The sequence below is a fragment of the Ruditapes philippinarum genome, unplaced genomic scaffold, assembly GCF_026571515.1.
Source record: "Ruditapes philippinarum isolate M1 unplaced genomic scaffold, ASM2657151v2 ctg1183_1_1_1_1, whole genome shotgun sequence".
Taxonomy (NCBI): domain Eukaryota; kingdom Metazoa; phylum Mollusca; class Bivalvia; order Venerida; family Veneridae; genus Ruditapes; species Ruditapes philippinarum.
In genome coordinates, this window is record NW_026862887.1 from 171,165 (window position 1) to 190,190 (window position 19,026).

Consider the following 19,026-nt stretch of genomic DNA (forward strand, 5'->3'; position numbering starts at 1 on the left):
ACGTAGTGATGCATGGACTAAACTATATCATGCACAATTCTACAGTGATAAGTTTAACAACAATCTATACATTTTATGTCCATGAACTACTTTCAGATTAGGTCATCCTTTTAAATCCACGGAATCGTTTTTTTAACATCAAAAGAAAATAATTAAGTGAATATTTTAAAAATAAATAAGTTTTCATGCACAATTATTCTACAATGATAAGTTTAACAACAAACTATGCATTTATGTATATGAACTTCTTTCTTATTAAATCATCCTTTTAAATCAACGGAATCGTTTTCAACATTAAAAGAAAAAAGATGAAGTGAATATTTTAATCAGAAGGATCTACATTGCACATATAAAGAGTACCGCAATTTAACATGTTTGATTTTACCACAAAATACCTTCTTATCCATTTAAATTCAATATCACAGTACAACATTATTTTGTTAATCCTTCGCCCCAGCAGATGATATTGCCTTGTAGCTGAGCCTTTATACTATGATGGTTTCTCTTAAGCATAACGGTGGCCAAATGCAACGAATTTGGTCAAATTTACGTTTGGAACAATCAACCCAACACCACCAGTCCTCTTGCTTGTTCTACATACGCTCAGCATTTACTTAATTCTTAGCAAGGTATTGTCTAAGTTTATTTTCATATTTCATTGAAAATAGTCTAACTTCCTCATACTCGTCCCGGTTTCCGGCTTGAATGAACCAGTTACATCGCGGCATCTGAAAACAGGTTTTACCCGTTCCTTCTTTCAGAAACCGGTACTGATATTTTTCGTCCACGTTAAAATCATCAAGTTTTACAACAAAGAAACGAGTGTGAACGAAGGTTCTCTGTTGGGTTTTCAAGATGGTTGGCTTCACTTGTAACACTGTTTGGATAAGTAACTTTGTAGCATTTAGGTGACCACATCGTAGGGCAAAATCTAGAGGGGTCCAGCCATGTCTGTTCCGTGCTATAAGAATAGAATGCATCTCCTTCGGAAACGCTGTTAAAAGTTTACTTATGATGTTTGCTTTTCCATTTGCTGCACATATGTGAAGAACGTTATTTTCTTGATCGTCCATGGCTAGCGGATCCACCTTCTTTGCCAGCAGTAAATCAATAATTGTCTCCCTTCCCCAGCCCGCTGCAATGAGTAGTGGTGTGAAACCTAACGTGTCTTTAGCATTGACGTCAGCTTGTCTTTTGAGCAATATTTTGACGACCTCTATATTGTTCCAGTCACAGGCATGATGAAGGGGCGTCTGTTGTGTTGCGTCCCTGTCATTAACGCTCGCACCACTTGTCAACAAAAGCATGACTGTCTTCAATTTACCTAAATGAAAAGATAAATCAAATTAAACCTGTATACAATACATCCCGATTGTAAAACGAATCATTCATACACTTTCTTTACGTTTCTTACTTTTACTGTTAATGTCTGAATAGTTCATAATTGAGGCGAGATCATGAACTAATAAGTAAAGTACATCCGCTAAATTTGTATTTGTATATTATAATCAAATTTAGATTTATACACTTAATCTTCATTTTCATACATTTTGACAATATATAACCGTACCAACTGAGCAACTGGCACCCGAGTGTCTGGCCAAACGTGTACAGATAGATGTTCGGCTTGGCTGCTATGGCTCAGTGCCAATGGCAATGTGACAAAATACTTCTAAATTACATTACATTACCAGACCATATTGTTACATTAATTCAGTTAATTTGTCTTTGTTTGTTGTTGTTGTTGTTGCTGTTTTGAAATCAAACGTTGTTTTCAAATACATTTCACAGTAGCTAAAAATTACAAATATTTCTAAACATTTCCTAGGAATATTTTGAGAACAAAAGGTCGTTTTTATTAAACTGTATCGAAACTTTAGCAAACAAAAATGACTTTATAATTTAAAAGAACCGACAATGAAAAGTTATTGTGATAGTCATTATCAACAAGTTTATTTACTCCTTGAAAACAATCTCGGACACATATCAGAGTTAATATAAATTTCAACAACAGAACCTGCTTTCACGGCCTCACACAATGGTGTTGTGCCAGCCCTGATTGAGTTTACAGCCACATTGTCCTGCAGTAATAATGTTACAATCTCCTGAGTTTCTGTCCGGATGCCTCTACTAGCTCGAACCAATGCCATGTCCTTCTGTTCATTGCTCCATTGCCGCCTCTATATATTACATCAATGTGGTATTTAACATAAGTATGTATAAGATTGAATGTGAAAGAAATTATTTCGGCATAATTCCTGTCGTGTCTGATTGCTAGTCATCAATTCAGATGTCATCTCGAGATCATCAAGATGGTGAGCTAATTCAAACACGAGCACATTTAAGCCTGGAATGTTTTTGGCGCAGATATTTGACCCTCTGCATAACATAGCATTTGTCTGCACTAAAAATACTTTAAACTGGATTTTGCCATTCATGAAATGTGCATAAAACTTTGCAACAGAAAATGTAGCACATTACATTCAAGGTAAATATTGTTATCATTTTTATTTTCGTTTATAATAGTCCTTACAATATAGACCTTTCCCAACCATTTTAACTTTAGTAAACACCAGTATATAGCGTTATTCGAACTGTTGTCAAAGCTAGACTGAACTGATTTACACATGTATTGCATCAACTGAGAACTTACACAACCATCTGTGCGATGCATGTACATGGTTCGTGCAAAACGTGATTAAAAGCGATATATTGGCCTAGCTGCATTCATATTTGAACAAGCCTCGTAATTCAAGACAACTAAAGACTCACAACTATAGCATATTTCATAACATGTCGTGTTTCATTAAAAACATTTTTTTACTTTGGTAACTATGTAATAAATATAATACAGTAAACTCTTGTGTATTTCACTAAAAGTCATGTTTCATAAAAAATGTTTTTTTTTTGTTTACTTTTATAGCTCTATAATAAATCTAAATATAAAACAGTCATATATAAATATAAAACAGTTAAAAAGGGAAAAGCCGTACATTAAGAAGATCTCGCATGACGTCAACTGAGGTTATATACTCTTCCTCCTCCATCAGTTCATCCGGCGGTTCTATACCTGTCTTGATAAGCTGTTTGTAAATGTCAAAACTTCCACGTTTAACTGCCATACATATTGCCGCCTTCAACTCGTCTTCACACCATTTCTTCTTAATTGGTTTCTGTGCATGCACGTCTACGAACGTTTGAGAAAAATAACAACATAAAACTGTTCAATTATACATCTATAATGTATATATACAATATTATTGGTCCAGAAGGCGTAACCTTGTACATATTGAAGTCATTATGACATTGTCACTTTTCGCGTAATTTCATTATCACAATTTCATTATCACTTTTTCGTTTTTAGCGATTCCACCATTCTGCGTTTTTAAAATCATCATTTTTTAGGTATATATATATGGCATACTAACACTTATGACGTTTTTATCCTAATTTTCTCTATATGAACAATAATTGAAGATGCGTTGAAGACTAACAGTAGAATTGTCGTCTGGAACAAGTATACATTGCTAAAATTGTGGAAGGAATATATATGCTAATACGTTAGGGCTATTATTGTTTAAATTGATATTTTATGCCAATAAGTATATCGACTTATTCAGGGCAATTATATTGAAGTTTTTTTTGTTCACAATTCTTTTACCTGTTGCTAATATGGTCGCCACAAGCTCTACATTCGGAACCTCTTGGTCTATTGCACCAAACAATAATCCAACATGTCTGCGAGAGCCTTTTCCCTCCTGGCGATGATATTGAAAAAATAAATGTATAAGTATGAAGACGAAGACATATGATTTTATAACAATTGTATATGTATCCATTTTCGGTTTAAATAGATGGAATTGAAAGCAAAGTTATATATGTCTCTTTTTTCCATGAAAAAAAAACAAACACATGTATTACGTATATCTTTAAATATAAGAAAATGACTCATTAAAATCACCTAAAACAAGAAATAAATCAAGACTAAAAAATCATATTTCATATATGAAGTGTGAATCTTATTTTCAAACATTTACTGAGGAAAGTAAAACTCAAGACAATACCAGCATAGTCCTGTCTTCACTTAAAATCAACTTCTCACAATCGTCTTTTTGTTGGATATAATTGAAAAAGAACTGAATGAATCTCAGATCCTTCATAACTCTATGCTGGGATATCTTCTTAACTTCACCACTTGTAATGTAATGCTCAAAAACCTGCAAATACGAAAAAACATTGTAGAATAGGAATTATGACCGCTATTTGTACCGAGGAATAGTTCGTAACTTTCAGTGATGCTTCGTTATTTTAGCAAAAGAAGTAATTTTGTCCAAGAGGTAGCTATTGTTCTTTTCTTTTTATTGTTTTTTATTTTCTACAAGCATATAAAAAGACCAAAGAGGTAATATCTAATGAAGATCTCCTTTCAGAAGCGATAGTGACTTTATTCCTTTATCAATATCAACAAAATACACAGAAGCAAATGTATTTACCATCAACTAGTTTAAAAGTGTTTATATTTGGATCTGTTACATTCTACTTACAGTCTTTTTCAACATATGTATAGACTATTTCAACATATTTATGGTATATTTCAACATATTTATAGTCTATTTCAAAATATTCAATTCAAATGTTGTATTAGAGAATTTAAGGACCTGAATTGATACGACGGCTTTTAGCCGTATACTCCAGGGCTGAATGAGCAGGTGGGCATGCATGCTGTCAGAACTCTATTACCTCAGAGTCATTACCTCAGAGTCATTAGAATTACATCGGTGTAATTAGAATTACGTAAGTGTTATAAGATTTACATCAGAGTAATATTAATATTATAATTATACACTTGATACAGATAAGTACAATATCATTACCTTTGCTAACACTAGGAAGTTTTCTTTCTTAACTCTCATCATGAAGATCTCGTCTGGACGTTCCTCAACGTTCTCATCCGTGGCAACAAAATCCATCAAAAATGGTAAGGTACATCCTTAAACAACAAAACAAGAAACAATTAACACGAATAAAATTTGTCAAGTAAAAGACACAAACATGTTATACATTACATATGATGGAGTGTAATTTGAAATAAACCAAATATGCTAGCGCTTAAATGTTAAACATCAGTCTTGAAAACATTTTGAAGGATGATCGGACATATTAACAAATATATGTCTGATCAATAAATGGTCACTGTCATAGGCTAAGTATGGGAATTTGTGGATTTTAAACTAGCGAAATAATGAGTACATTAATGCCTCTGTTTGTATATTACTAAACGTTGAATACTAGTATACTGGCAAAAAGTATATACCTTCAAGTACTTCCTGCGGATGTCTCTCTCCAAACGAGGCCATGACAGCTTCCATGATGCTCTCGTGTGAAAACGTGTAACACTTCCGGTCATTATAAAAGTTTATATACGGTCGTACCTGATTTTCTAATGCGTTAAGAGTAAACTTATTCAGGTGATCTGATATAGGAACTCTTATCAGAAAGGCCAGGTCTAAAACCTTTGTTTTGAAGGGTCCATCGGTAAAATTCTGAAATATGAAAGAAGGCTATTTAACGGCTAGGTATTGCTGGTAAAGATGTCAAAGATATTTGCAAATATGGATGCTATATTTCAGCCGGATTTGCTTTCGCATCCTGTTGCCTTCAGATACATACTTAAGATACCATTGTAAGTCCCAGCTTCAGAGCTGAAAATGCGTGAAGAGCATGATAGACAGCGCATAAGACTTTGGTATCTTAGCTATACATGTAGTCTAAAAACTGTGCGCTATTTAAACAAAGCTTTTTACACCAAAGCAAATATAAAGTCTAATAATAAAACGATGCACACTTCAAGGTGTGACACAACAATTATTGAATATATAAAATATAGATACCGTTAAAACACAATAATATATAATGTAGCATACAATTACCGAATGACAGTGTATTTACATTGGATACGAACAAATGCGCATGCGTGGCAGAATATAGACTGCTATAAGAGTCGAATTTATGAATTTAATTTTTCCGTTTAACCAATAACATGATGCATACTTGTAACTGGGACTGGAACAGTATTCCGTCTTTCTGGAACAGCAGAACGACCAGTGCGAGATAGCCATATTTGTCCCCATCGTATAACTTGTCAAGTTGATCAAACAGCAATTCTGGTGGAAGCATGCAGAAATTCAGACATTTTATATACGACAAGGTACGACAATGAGAAAACGCGAATAACCTTTAATAAGCCAAATGCATTTAAGGAATCATCACTTTAACACTAATGCCCTACCTCCTAGGGGCGTGGGTTCAAAACTAAGAAGTGTGTGTCAACTTTTTTTCTTGCTTTCTTTTTAATAATGAAGTTTCCAAAATATCAAAAGCAACGGAACCCACAGACCAACCTTAGCATAATGATCTCATGATTTAGATTATTCCTTTAACAGCCGTGGTACATAATTTGTATGAAATAAACTTTAAAATTTCAAAGCAAGGCTAAGAATTAAAGATTTGACAAAGCAAAGGCCATAATAGGTCTTTAACTTCTCGTTTCTTATACCTATTGGTCGTTCGAAAAACTGGGATCCTATTATGAGGAAGGTGTCCTTTTTCACGAAAAGAGCACAGCACTGAGGATAACCGAGTTTGGAATCGTGATTTTTAGCGCCTTTGTCTATCTCTGACTTTGACACCATTTGTACTTTGTCTTCTGCCATCAAATGTTTGCCGCAAATGTTTCGCTTCTCGGTCATTAAAAGTTCTGTGAATGTTAAATCATAGTTAAATAGAATGCAGGTTATAGAAAAGGAAATAGAGATATTTATTGTAAATATGTGTATTGTTGATATTTTTTTAATTGAAACGATTAGCAAAACGAATGACAACCATCAGAGGATGATAAGGTATCGGATTTTTAGGTAATAAGATGTTTTAAGTTCATGCAAGATACTTGAAAAATGAACGCTTTCCACACATGACATTTTGTTATATTATTCTTTTTATTAAACATCAGTCAATTCAATTCCTTCCATGTATGCTACATTTGATAAAAGATTTTTTAACACCAAAAAATGTACCCATGACATGCATCGGTACGTATACCTTGTTCTGTTTAAAAAACCGTACATGGTATAGATACTTATTGCCGTCACAGATGGACGGGTATTGATTGAACTATTCAAGATCAATGTAATGATAATTTCTGTCTTAAACTTTTATTCCAGTGTGGTAGACCAGGAAAAAGTAAATCTGAAGACAGATAACATGGAAGAAAGAATCGTGTTTATATCTTTTCTGCGTGTAAGAACGTTAAAGGGGAATACTAGAATATCTAGCGTTACTATGTACAGCAGTGGTAAACCTTCTTACCAACAGAACTGCAGTCCACAATTTTATCCTTAGCAAACAATTTGTATTTACTCAGCTTCGAGTAACATTGATCCAGGATGTTGTGACGTATTGTGATGATGACGCGCACGCCAGTTCGTTCGTTTGTATCCATACAGTTCTCATAGATCTGCAGAAAAGAACAACAACATTCAATGCGTTCATCTAACGTCATTAATGGGTCTTATGTGAATAAATGCAAGACATCACATAAATCTACAAGGTTGAAATCCACTTAACTAATATGGCATCGTTCAAGTGGAAAAAATCATATCTAAACCAATAATAAACGGTATTTTTGACGCTTTTCTCAAAAGCTATCGGCGGAACTCAAAACCTTACAAACCCACTAAGCAAAATAGAAATAAAGCAGAATAAATAAGAAAAAAAATAACAAAGAAAGTTAAAGAAAACCTGGTCAAACATTGACTCCCATTCACTCAGTAATTTCTCATCTAAAGCACCGCTGCCAAAAATATCATCCAATAATAAAGCGCTAACAGTCCTTGGTTCAACGTACTGCCATTGATCCGGGTTTGTAATCAGCAAGCAATCGTCTTCGTCAAAGTTTGAAACCATCATACCAATAGCCGTCGTCGTTTTCCCATCGCCTATATTTCCTGTAAGGTACATATGCACGTGAAAACATTATATTTCACAATTTATCATGTTTTATAAAACTAATAAGCGTCTATGTGACATAGATCTTCGTGCCATTGTATTTTCATGTTCACACCATCGTGTTTTTACCATAGTGCCACCGATAGCGTTTTCACAATTACCGCATCATGTCACGATCATTGTCCAAACTTAAAAGCGTAGTCAGACATCTAGTAAGAAAATTTAAAATAATGACAAGATTATGTACGATGTTCGGTGACTGCATTTGATAGATTAAACACCACAGAAAAAGCAAGCGATTTTATTGCAAATTGCGTTGGCCCGAAAGGCTTATTCCGTCATCCTACTGGCTTTTTCAGTTCGACAAAATATTTTAATATAAATAATACAAAGCCTCAAAGCAGCATGCTTTATTTCAAGCATATTATGGGACATTTCTTACAATTACCTTTAAGGATGACGAATCCATTTTTCATGAGCTTCTCTTGAGCTTTCAGATATATCTTTGTTCTCACAAAGATTGAAGGAATTCTGTGAGTTTGCAGAAATCTTCTTGTCATTTCTAAAATAAGAATTACATTACAAAATTTATCATTTATTTCAATGACCAGTTAGTTATTTCTTCCGAAAAATCGTGGATACCATATACATGTGCATGCTAGGTGAACAATTTGGATTAAAAAATTGACATATGTTCATACATGTACTAAATTACAAAAACATTTAATATTTTGATATAACACAGTTATACCATCATTCGCAATATACCTCTGACGTTATAAGCCGACATATTGACACATTGAACTACTTTCAGTCACGTGGTAAAAAAATGGCGACCTCTATCTGCTTCCTTTGTGGCAAAAATGATAGTCTTAGAGATATGTTTCTTTTATACAGTTAAAGAAAAATTGAAAACAGTCAAATACCCTTCTAAACCAATAATAGACAAATTTGCAGAAGTTTGAAGCTGGGTTCTTCTTTTCTCGCGAACGAACACTGCCTTGTGACCCGTGTGGATTGCAAAGGTGTATTCATGTTCTACGTACGAGGCCTCTTGTCTGAAGCTTACGGTAAGAGCCGATGTATTACGATTGAAATATTTAGCGTTCGTCACAATCGAGCTGAAGCTAAAACTAATAAGAAAAACATGCTTACCTTTTCTCTGCTTTAAAGATTCACCGGACTGTTTTGCAGGGGCTGCAATGTAGATAATTTAATGTAAAAATTTGCTGAAAGTTTAAAATATATGGTGGAATTTTTGTGCCATTTTTGAAAAGTATGCAAAAAGGGCCTAATGTCGAAATACTGAAAACGCGAGAAGGCAAAATATGTATTTCACGTTTTAACTGTTGGCTTCAGCTAGGCGAACAAGCAAACAGAAAGGCAACAATTAAAAAGAGAAGAATTCTGTTAAAAGGCGAAAAGATAAAACCTATCGCGGTCTGTTCTTTCAAAACAAAAACATAAATAAATAAATAAATAAATAAAATTAGTACATAATGTGCATTTTTCTTTAAAAATACCTACACACCTACCTTAAAGTCACCTAAGCCGGTATCAGGGTTAAACTATCGATAAAGCTGATTAATACATATGAACAGGATCTTGAATTAAAACTAGCAAAGTTTGACAAATGTTATCATACACTTTAAAAAACCCTTTTACTATGTACATATACCTATCTGACTATCCCCGGTCTCCTCTGCCCACTGTGTAAGCATATCCAAGTACTGCTCCCTCTCAGAATATCTGACCACACCCACTTTCATGTCATCTATTATTGCAACCATTTCCTCTCCCTGGCGCTCCCCACATATTCTTAGCGTGACCTGATATATCAAAATTTATTATTTCCATGAAGGGTTATCTACAGAAATAAAGTTTCAACAAAATCAGCAGCAACCTTTATGAAAGATTGTGCATGTAGATGATTTAGTAGTTGACGTCATGTTATGAAATTCCATGTAAATGTAATATATATATATTTCACCTTTAATTATTTAACGTTTATAATTATACGCTTTGATTTTCCTCTAGTTTTTCGGCAAATTGTGAATCTATATTATTTTTGATTTTTTAAGAATCATTTCTATTCTAATTGCACACTCACAGACATTTGGACTATGGAGCTTCAAGCGCCTTTAAATCCTTATTAATTATATATTTTTCAGTCCAAGGTTCCAAGCAAATAAACTTATTAAAAATGTTGATTTTTTCAAAACAGTTAATTGATGCAAATGATAAATATATGTGTTGGGATTGACAAATACAATGTGTATGTACAATTTATTACCCAAGTTGTCTCTTTTGGGCTCACTTACCTCTTTTAATTCTCTAACTTTGCGGTCATATTCGTCGTCATAAAGCGCCGGCGACGACAGGTTGATGAGAAAGTTGCGATAGTCTCGTAATCTCGCGATATCTGCTGTTTCGCTGAGATCAGTTGAGAGTGGTTTCCGTTTCCATATGAAATCATTCGGGCGCTTGAGAACGCATATAAAACGAAGGAACCAGAACACCAAGGCTGAGTCTAATTCCTCCAAATTTGCCTTCGTTTCGTCATCGTCCGGATACATTATATCCCATCTAAATAATAAATTGACTTGTAAATTCTAAAACAATCAACAGTTTTAGCCAACTTTGAGTAAATGCATTCAGAAGCGATGTTTGAATCCTCCTTCACTCAGGGGTAGGTAAGAATCTTAAAAAGGGTTGAATTTGTTCATTTGAGGAAGTGATCTGGCTCATTTGTGGAAAACATTTATCAAACCCTATTAAATGAATGCAGTGAAAGGCAACTGAAGCATCTCTTCACCAACAAAACATTGGAAGGCTCATTGACCATCACATATAACTGAAATTACAACGTACTTTCACATCAAATGACGCTGTTCTTTTAAATTTGTTGCACTGTGAGTTTTATATGACACATTTCCAGCAGCTTTACTGCCGGATGGGGATCTCAGATGCCCCTCTGTGCATTTGTTTTAGCTACGAGTGGGCAAAGGCTATGCTCATATAGTTTTAAATAATCCATGACAAGTAACATACATCATTTTTGATTGAGACTCTTGTATTGTCGTGTAAGCATGAAAAGACAATTCTTGAACGTTCTTTAAAATAGATTGCATTTTTCTCATACAAACTTCATCTGACAATTTATAATGACTCAGTTCTTGTTTAAAGATACGAAAGATCAAAATTAATTTTAGATCTATTTAATGCAAATTCTAAAATAAGATAAATAAGATAAAATAAATGTAAAATAACCTTCTTGTGATTAGTTTATATGATGATGCAAAACTTTTCAGTCTTCTCCGGTTAGCTGCTAGGAACTGATGAAGTTTCTTAGGCGGCTGCTGTTTTTCTAGATGGTTGTAAAACGCCAACCTTAACAAGTCCGAGCCCACTTTAACAATCATTTTGGCGAGCCTGATGTAATTAGTTTCAGACTTTGAGAGCTGCAAATATAACAAAGATATCCAAAAAGTAACGTGGACAGAATGTAAATAAAATTAATGTCATTTGCAGGTTTACTTTTTGGGTATTGAGAGCACATGAACTTATCAGTACGTGTGGTGTCGAGGCCGAGTACCAGTGATACAGCAAAAGAAATAGGTGTCCGCATATTCTCATCATATACATGAACTTATATGAACTAATATACAAAATGTAGCTTCAAGTACGTAAGATCACATTAATGGGCGATATTTACGGACATCACACATCATCATTGGTATTGTGAGTATAGTCTCAATAATATTTGCTTATCTTTGTATATTAATTTTAAGAAATTTGAAAAAGCTAATTTTTAACCTTTTGCTTTGGTTTCTTGATATTAGCGCCAGGCTTTTTGACTAATTCTTCAGCTTTGAAAGTCGTCTGCACAAGAGGTTTAGACGATCCGGGCTTTCCTTTTCGTGATATTACCGGAAGTCTTCTTGAACCTTATGGGTAATAAAGTAGTTTTAAGTTAGTAAAAAATACAAATTTAAAGTTGCGTGACATTGCATTACACGAAACAGTGGGTATATGTATATGTGAACTTAAAACTAGACAGGACTGATTTTGAGAATTTGGCTCCCTATAAGATGCTAGAGGCATTTTGTAGTACAAGTGGTATCTTGGTGTATTTTACCTATTTAAGGTTTGCTGAATCCGATAAAGGTGGATACCAAATTGAAAAACTTGATCTTGACCATTGAAATGGCAATTTAAAATGGCCGCCAAATTTCTTTATCATAAATGGATGATATAGCAAATAAAACTTTAAAAAATTAAGGAATGGAAAAGCCTGAAATTTGTCACAAAGCATGTTCTGGTAAAAACAAATTAGACACCAAAACAGAATTAAAACAAAACAATCCAATATTGCCGAAAAATCCAAGATGGCGGACATATTTTATAGGCCAATAGAAGTTATATTAAAGATAGTACTGAAAATGTTTAAGCTGATCACTACACTCGTCCCTGCCCTATCTGCTAGATATAGAGCTTGAAAAATCATGTATTTTATCTGGCACTCTATGCAAGCATATAGTGTAACTACTCAGATTCGTATTAATGGGTCTTGGTGTTCGTTTTCTTGTTCAGTCGTCGTCTTCGTTCTTTTGTTATCGTCACAGTTCTCTTGTTGTGAGTTCTTCTGTTATTTTTGCTCGTGATCTTCGTTGTTCTGTAATCGGTAATGGTCTCAGTTGTTGTCTAGTTGTCAGTTTTTCTGTTATCGGTCCCTGTCCTGTTCTGTTACCGGTTCTCGTCTCTGTTATTCTGTTAACAAGTCCTCCTATTTTTTTTTGTTATCAATCCTTGTCTCCGTTGTCTTGTTGTCAGTTTTGTTATCGGTCCCTGTCTCTGTTCTTCTGTTATCGGTCCATGTCTCAGTTCTTCTGTGATCGGTCCCTGTCTTTGTTTGTTTGTTGTCAGTTCTTCTGTTATCGGTCCCTGTCCCTGTGCGCTTGTTGTCAGTTCTCCTGTTAGCGGTCCCTGTCTATGTTCTTCTGTTATATGTTCCTGTCTCTGTTCGTTTGTTGTCAGTTTGTTATCGACCCCTGTCTCCGTTCTTCTGTTATCGGTCCCTGTCTCTGTTCGTTTGTTGTCAGTCCCTCTGTTATCGGTTCCTGTCCTATTCTTCTGTTATCGGTCCCTGTATCTGTTCGTTTGTTGTTAGTTCTACTGTTATCGGTCCTTGTCTCTGTTCTTCTGTTATCGGTCCTCGTCTCTCTTCGCTTGTTGTCAGTTCTTGTCTCCGTTCTTCCTTCTGTTATCGGTCGTCGTCTTCGGTCTTGTACTTTCGGTACTTGTTTCCTGATCTGTTAAGGTCTTCTCTTGTATCTATCGTTGACGTCATTCTGTGTCGATGTCCTGGTTTTGTCATTCTTGTAGTCATTTATTCGTTCAGTGGAGTAGCGGGGGATCGAACTCACGACCCCTTGACTTGTAGACAGACAGTGTTACCACTGCACCATAGCGCCCGCTCTGAATAATAACCATTTTTGAAAGTCCTTTATACATTAAATACTATTTCAATGGCTAACAAAGGATGTATTACAATTATATTTTAACACCTCTACTATGTAGCCAACCCACGTGACTTTTATATATGGTCAAAGAAAATATTACTCGATTTATTACAAGTAATATTTTTATAGATAACTTTGCTGTTATAAGATTTTATGCTGATTTTGCGCAAACTTAATCCCGCTTTTGCATGTTGGAACAACAATATTTTATTTATTTGTATACAGAGCCTAATTGCTTATTTTGTATAGTCTTATTTTTTTGACCTGTCAATTATGAATACATTACAGCACTCATTGAAATATGAGATTCCACTTCGATTTCATTAGTAAAGTTTACGAGAATTAATATGGAGTATATAGAGAATATTTGTTTGTTTGTGTGTAAGATGAAATTTTATTTCATCGAGTGGGCTTTAAAAACAGTATTTCCACGAGTGGCGAGTCAAATATGTCGAGGTGATGGTGGAGGCAAGACATGTCGATTTTTTTTATAGCTTATTGTGAAGTTGCAGTACATGAAAATCGGGCACATGACAAATCAGCACATAAATAAAACATTCTAGTGTTCCGTGGTATACATCTTTGATACGTGTCATACCTCCTTTCCTTATTACAATGAAATTTTACTAGATTGATATCCATCGCTGGTTTGTTTTTAGCAGAGAATGACCTGTGCATGTTCAAAGAGGTTACCGTTTGAGCAGATTTTGCAAAGAGGGTACCGATAGGGATATGCACCGTGAGTAAGTTTTCTCCTTTTTATTACTTTTGACATTTAAGTTATTTATCAATTTCAGCTTTGCTTTTCTCTAAACAGCCTGACATTGTCAGAATTGTCAGCAAAAATAAAATTGAGGTACTTCAAAGGGAAAATCTTAAGAAAGTAGTTTCGTCATTGAATGTGTGAAATTATATTTTGATAATTTTCACTGTAAAATTATCAAATATAATCTCACGGATAAATCAGCAATCCACTGAAAAGCATAAAATAAAAAACTATAAAACTAAAGTTAGTGAAAGTCATCGTTACTTCGGCAGTAGCACAGCCGGTTACGTGATTGACTGATGTGTGAGAGGTCTATGGTTCGATTCCTTCTGTTGCCTTTTTGAATTGACATTTTGAAGGTCAAGGTCAATTTTACTTTCTTGGTATCCACCCACGTCGTCTTCAGCACACCCATTTTAGGTTGAAAGACTCAAGGTATTACTTATACTATAAAATGCCTCTAGCATTCATATTTTCTTAAAATCAGTCCTGCCTAAACCGTTTTAATGGGTTTCTCTCGTGCGATAAGGCAACTGGTTCAACGAAAGTTTCTTGCCAAGCCAATAAAGCGGACGATTTAGAAATATAACGAAAATGCATTACTTTTTGCTTATGAATAAAAAAATGTATTACTTGAGATATTCGAGGAAACTGAAAACTCCGAGTTGAAATACTAGTAACACGCCGAATTTTTCATTTTCACCTACATAGAATCCGGCAACAAACATATACAAAATACCCTTCCCAAGATAAATTCGCGTTTTGCTGCTGACTTTGTATGGAATGCATTCCGATTTTGTGTAAGGACAATCGCAACTTTTTCGGGCATTTCCGCCAGTCTTAGCCGAGGGCGTTCCGATTGGTTATTGATTGAAACTTACCTCTGGTAGAAGACCCTCTCGGTGTTCTTATTTCCTTGAAAAGCGTTGACTGTTGCCTAGCAGCAGGGATCCTGCCGTTTCTCAGAACGAGGTTATTAGACATGGGCTCTGGTAGTGTCTTTATATTTCTGCTGTTAGTGCGGGGCGTGCCCTGAAGTATCGCTCTCTGTGGCCGACGTGATGTCTATAGAAATACAAACAAATATAAAATATTGTTATATTTCATTGTCAAAAAGTTAAACCGCTTGAATTACTGATTTTTTAAACACGCAGTTCCACTTTATGAGAAAAATATTTCTTCCCACTATGCCACATTATCATTAACTGGATCGTCTTTTGCACCACGCAGATCACAAACAGTCACGTGACGTGGTATAGGAACTGTGTTGTGGGTAAGTCTACAATTAGCCAAAAACAAGCCAATCAAACGTTTTCATCATAAAAGATAAAAGATGCACAAAGTAAATTTTAGCTAGTCAATGAGAGAAGAGCCTAGCGAAGCTTAATCAGCAAAATGAATACCAACCAGTGAAATTAGAAACTAAAGTCAATACGTACGAGGGATTGTTCGGCACCACTTCGTCCGCCTCCCTTGCCCCTCCATCCTCCATCGTCTTCATCACTTGATTCAGCGCCATCTAGTGGCACCTGTTCAATAAATACATCTGTTCATTATATTAAATACAGTTGTAATAGTCAAGTTTGACAAGAGAAGCTAAGTTTCGCTGGTAATGGAATGTAAGCATTTAAATATATGTGAATTGATAAATTCCCTAGATAATATCGTGAGTGACCAAATTTGACCAGGTTAATTGACTATTCTTGACTGTGAGTTGTGTGTGTGTGTGTTTTTTTTTTCAAGCACATCAAGCATCTCTTGGGTTTCAAAAGCTTCAGAAAATAAAGCTATTAAAGTGATATATTTCGACTGACGTTGATAAGGAATTTACTTCCATGGACTTTGGTTTATGCTATTGCATTTGAATTAATCATTTTGAATAATTATTTTTTTAGCAACTTCTATTGACAAGACCGAAAAATAACTGCGAACATGAAGATGTAGGCATACCTTTATTAGCAACCTAGATGTTAAAACGTGTTCACCTCGTTAGAATAAAACCAATAAAATCATAAACTTCATAGTTTTTTTACATAACATGTTTAATGGAAATATAGTAAAAGTTTATACATCTGTACCTCTTTCTTTGTAGAAATATCCGGTAATGGAGTTGTCGTCCCTGCACGACCATCCGGGGACTGTCGTATAGCAGTCGATACTGTAAGCGTTCCTACGTTACCACCACTCTGTCTACCCGGATCATTCCCTTGATATAAATATTAAATAATTATATTTCTCATAACTTAAGTGTTAAATTTATCTTTTTTTTTTTAATAGAACAAACTTGAGATTTTAAGTACAAGTAATTCGATTTCCACGCTTTAGCACTAAAAGTCTTGCAATTGAATCGCAGACATCTAAGCACATTGTAAAAGTCCAAAACTGTGTTTATTGCTTGTTTGTTTGGATTTTTTGCTGTACTGGAATCAATTGTAGAAATATTTATTTTTTATTTAATTTAGTTTATTTATCTATTTTGCTTTTTTTTCTATTTTTTATTATAAGCTTATTATTATTATTATTATTTATTTTATTTGTATGATATTACCCACTGAGTAAGATATATGTAAAATCATTACCAGGTGAACCAATCTGATTCGTGTATCCGTCCGTGTCTGCGTTGTTTGGGGTTTGAGAAAGTCCCCTCCCGCCATTTTCAGTATCATCATAGAGAATATCTGCTGATTTCCGCGTGCCAACATCCTCGCGATCAGTGAAACCATCAGCTGTATTTGACGCGCCAGATGCTACTTCACGATTGGCTAATTGTTGGTCTGTTGACGTCATCTTTAATTGAAGCAATTACACCAGTATCCGCTATCGCAATCCCAATTATACAGTATCCAAACATTTAAGAATCTATTTGCACAAAGTATATTATGCAAGAAAATGCTTCCGAATTTTTTATTTCGTGCATACGATATTATTTAATTCCATTTACTAGTACCTCATGAACTCACATTTAACTTTATTCGTTACATTTTTGTGTTAACATTTAATTTTGTTTCACTATTCCTGCCAAGCTAATTCATTACAATATTAAGTACTTAAATCAATGTGGAAATAAAAACTAACGGTTATAAAAAATATTTGAAACGCACTTAGAGTAAAGTCAACTGTTTTATCGCTATTTTTACAATAAAAAATTGAAAGTAATCTTTCTGATCAGTCAGTAGAATAATAGTTAATTGTTCGCTTCATTGCTTCTTCTCATAACGGTACCGCAATCAAATAGATCTTTCACGGCGTTTGTTCATTACACTTACATACTTTCCGTATGTCTTTATTGATTTAATACTTTATTCATTAAAGTTATTAGTACTCCACGTTTTAAATGTTGTTTTTAACTGGACAATTTATTATTGTTTATTTGTGACCAAAGCACGAAAATGTGCAGTATTATAAACTTGTCACTAAGACTATTATAACGGTTATATGGTTTAAACATATTTATTTAAGTTCGATTGCGAAACAAGTTCTTGCAACTTATATTAATCACTTTCGAGTCCGCTTCCTGAAAGCAAAACGTACTGGTGTCATATGAAAAAAACATGGTCGTCACCCAATTAGAGCTCAAAAACCCATGATTCCTGCGTTGAGCGGCAGACACCATAACCAACAAGCCACCGCTCCCCCATACTGTTATATGGCCTCGTCTTTAAGCAGTTACTAGCTATATAACAAGCAAATGTGGTTCTATAATCGTATAAGCTTTAAACATGTCTTAAGAAGTTATGTTGGAATGTTTAATTGACTAATACATTTGTACATGATTTCTACATGATTTCTACGAGTTTAAATATATTCTTACATTGCATTTATTCAAATTACCCGCATACAAAAAGTACCCAACATGTACCAAACTGTGCAAAAATAGTCTTTCCTTCGTTATTATTGGAGTTAAATTGTGTTTCATGTTCACTCTTATTATACGCATTACTTATAAAGCAGTCAATAGACTACCACATTTTTATGGAAATACTATTTGATGTTGATTCTTTAAACAAATAAAACTATATAGTTTTCACTCTTTTTAAATTACAGTCAAACCTGTGAACAAAGGACAAACAAAGGAGAAACTGAACATGACCTTTATAGACATGTGGTCTTTATTCGAAGGTTATTTTTATCGGTGAAGGATTGTCGAAAAAATGCCCCGATTTACAGGGTGACCTTTATTCGAAGGTGGTCTTTAACACAAGTTTGACTGTATATTGTTGTTATATAAACAGTCACTTTCAGTGAATAACAGTTAATACTTGCTTTTCTGTTGATTTATCATTCCAATCAATCACTACCAGTCCTATAATCATGATAGTTTATCACATTTTCTTTTGAAACAGGAATGAACATTATGCCATGTACGGTAGAGGTTAGATTACTGTATTGTAACATGGCCAGCGATTGGCTGCAAAAAGTGCAGGGGGGAAACCGTAAAATTCAATGGGACATCAGGTGATTGGATGAATATATGAAAATGTATGGAAAAAATTAAGAAACTAACACTGAATTATTTTCTTAAGAGAATGAACTGTTTCATAACTGTTTAGGGTAATTTTTTCATTTGGATATTTGCATTTAAAAAAAAAAGAGTATACGTCAGGCCTGTGAGCAACAGAAAATTTCAGTTAAAAGAGGGGAAATATCTTTGAAGACATTTTGCGAAAAATTTGGCCCGTCAACTCTATAAAACAAGATCAGTTAATGTGTCAGGCATCTAATTCTTCTTAAAAA

General features: G+C 34.3%; 1 protein-coding gene across 1 annotated transcript; it reads right to left on the minus strand.

Moving 5' to 3' along the window:
* Positions 1-537: 537 nt before the first annotated feature.
* LOC132720523 (uncharacterized) lies at positions 538-17,369 on the minus strand. The gene is made up of 21 exons (XM_060704676.1): positions 16,872-17,369; positions 16,371-16,498; positions 15,732-15,821; positions 15,174-15,357; positions 11,821-11,951; positions 11,275-11,465; positions 10,326-10,590; positions 9,683-9,833; positions 9,160-9,201; positions 8,453-8,566; positions 7,798-8,003; positions 7,366-7,513; positions 6,557-6,757; positions 6,052-6,164; positions 5,315-5,543; positions 4,875-4,990; positions 4,065-4,217; positions 3,662-3,758; positions 2,994-3,187; positions 2,018-2,180; positions 538-1,324 (listed from the first exon to the last, which is right to left on the minus strand). Exons 1-21 carry the CDS (start codon positions 17,077-17,079, stop codon positions 615-617), a joined length of 3,834 nt encoding a protein of 1,277 aa, XP_060560659.1. The 5' UTR covers positions 17,080-17,369; the 3' UTR covers positions 538-614.
* Between the last annotated feature and the right edge of the window lie 1,657 nt (positions 17,370-19,026).

Excerpts from the sequence above, each read along its gene's own strand:
- LOC132720523 (XM_060704676.1), bottom strand. The coding sequence starts at position 17,079 with ATGACGTCAACAGACCAACAATTAGCCAATCGTGAAGTAGCATCTGGC. Across the intron at positions 3,759-4,064 it reads GTGAAGACAGGACTATGCTG|GAGGGAAAAGGCTCTCGCAG; the intron begins GTATTGTCTTGA and ends TATCATCGCCAG. Across the intron at positions 1,325-2,017 it reads GTGTGAGGCCGTGAAAGCAG|GTAAATTGAAGACAGTCATG; the intron begins GTTCTGTTGTTG and ends CTTTTCATTTAG.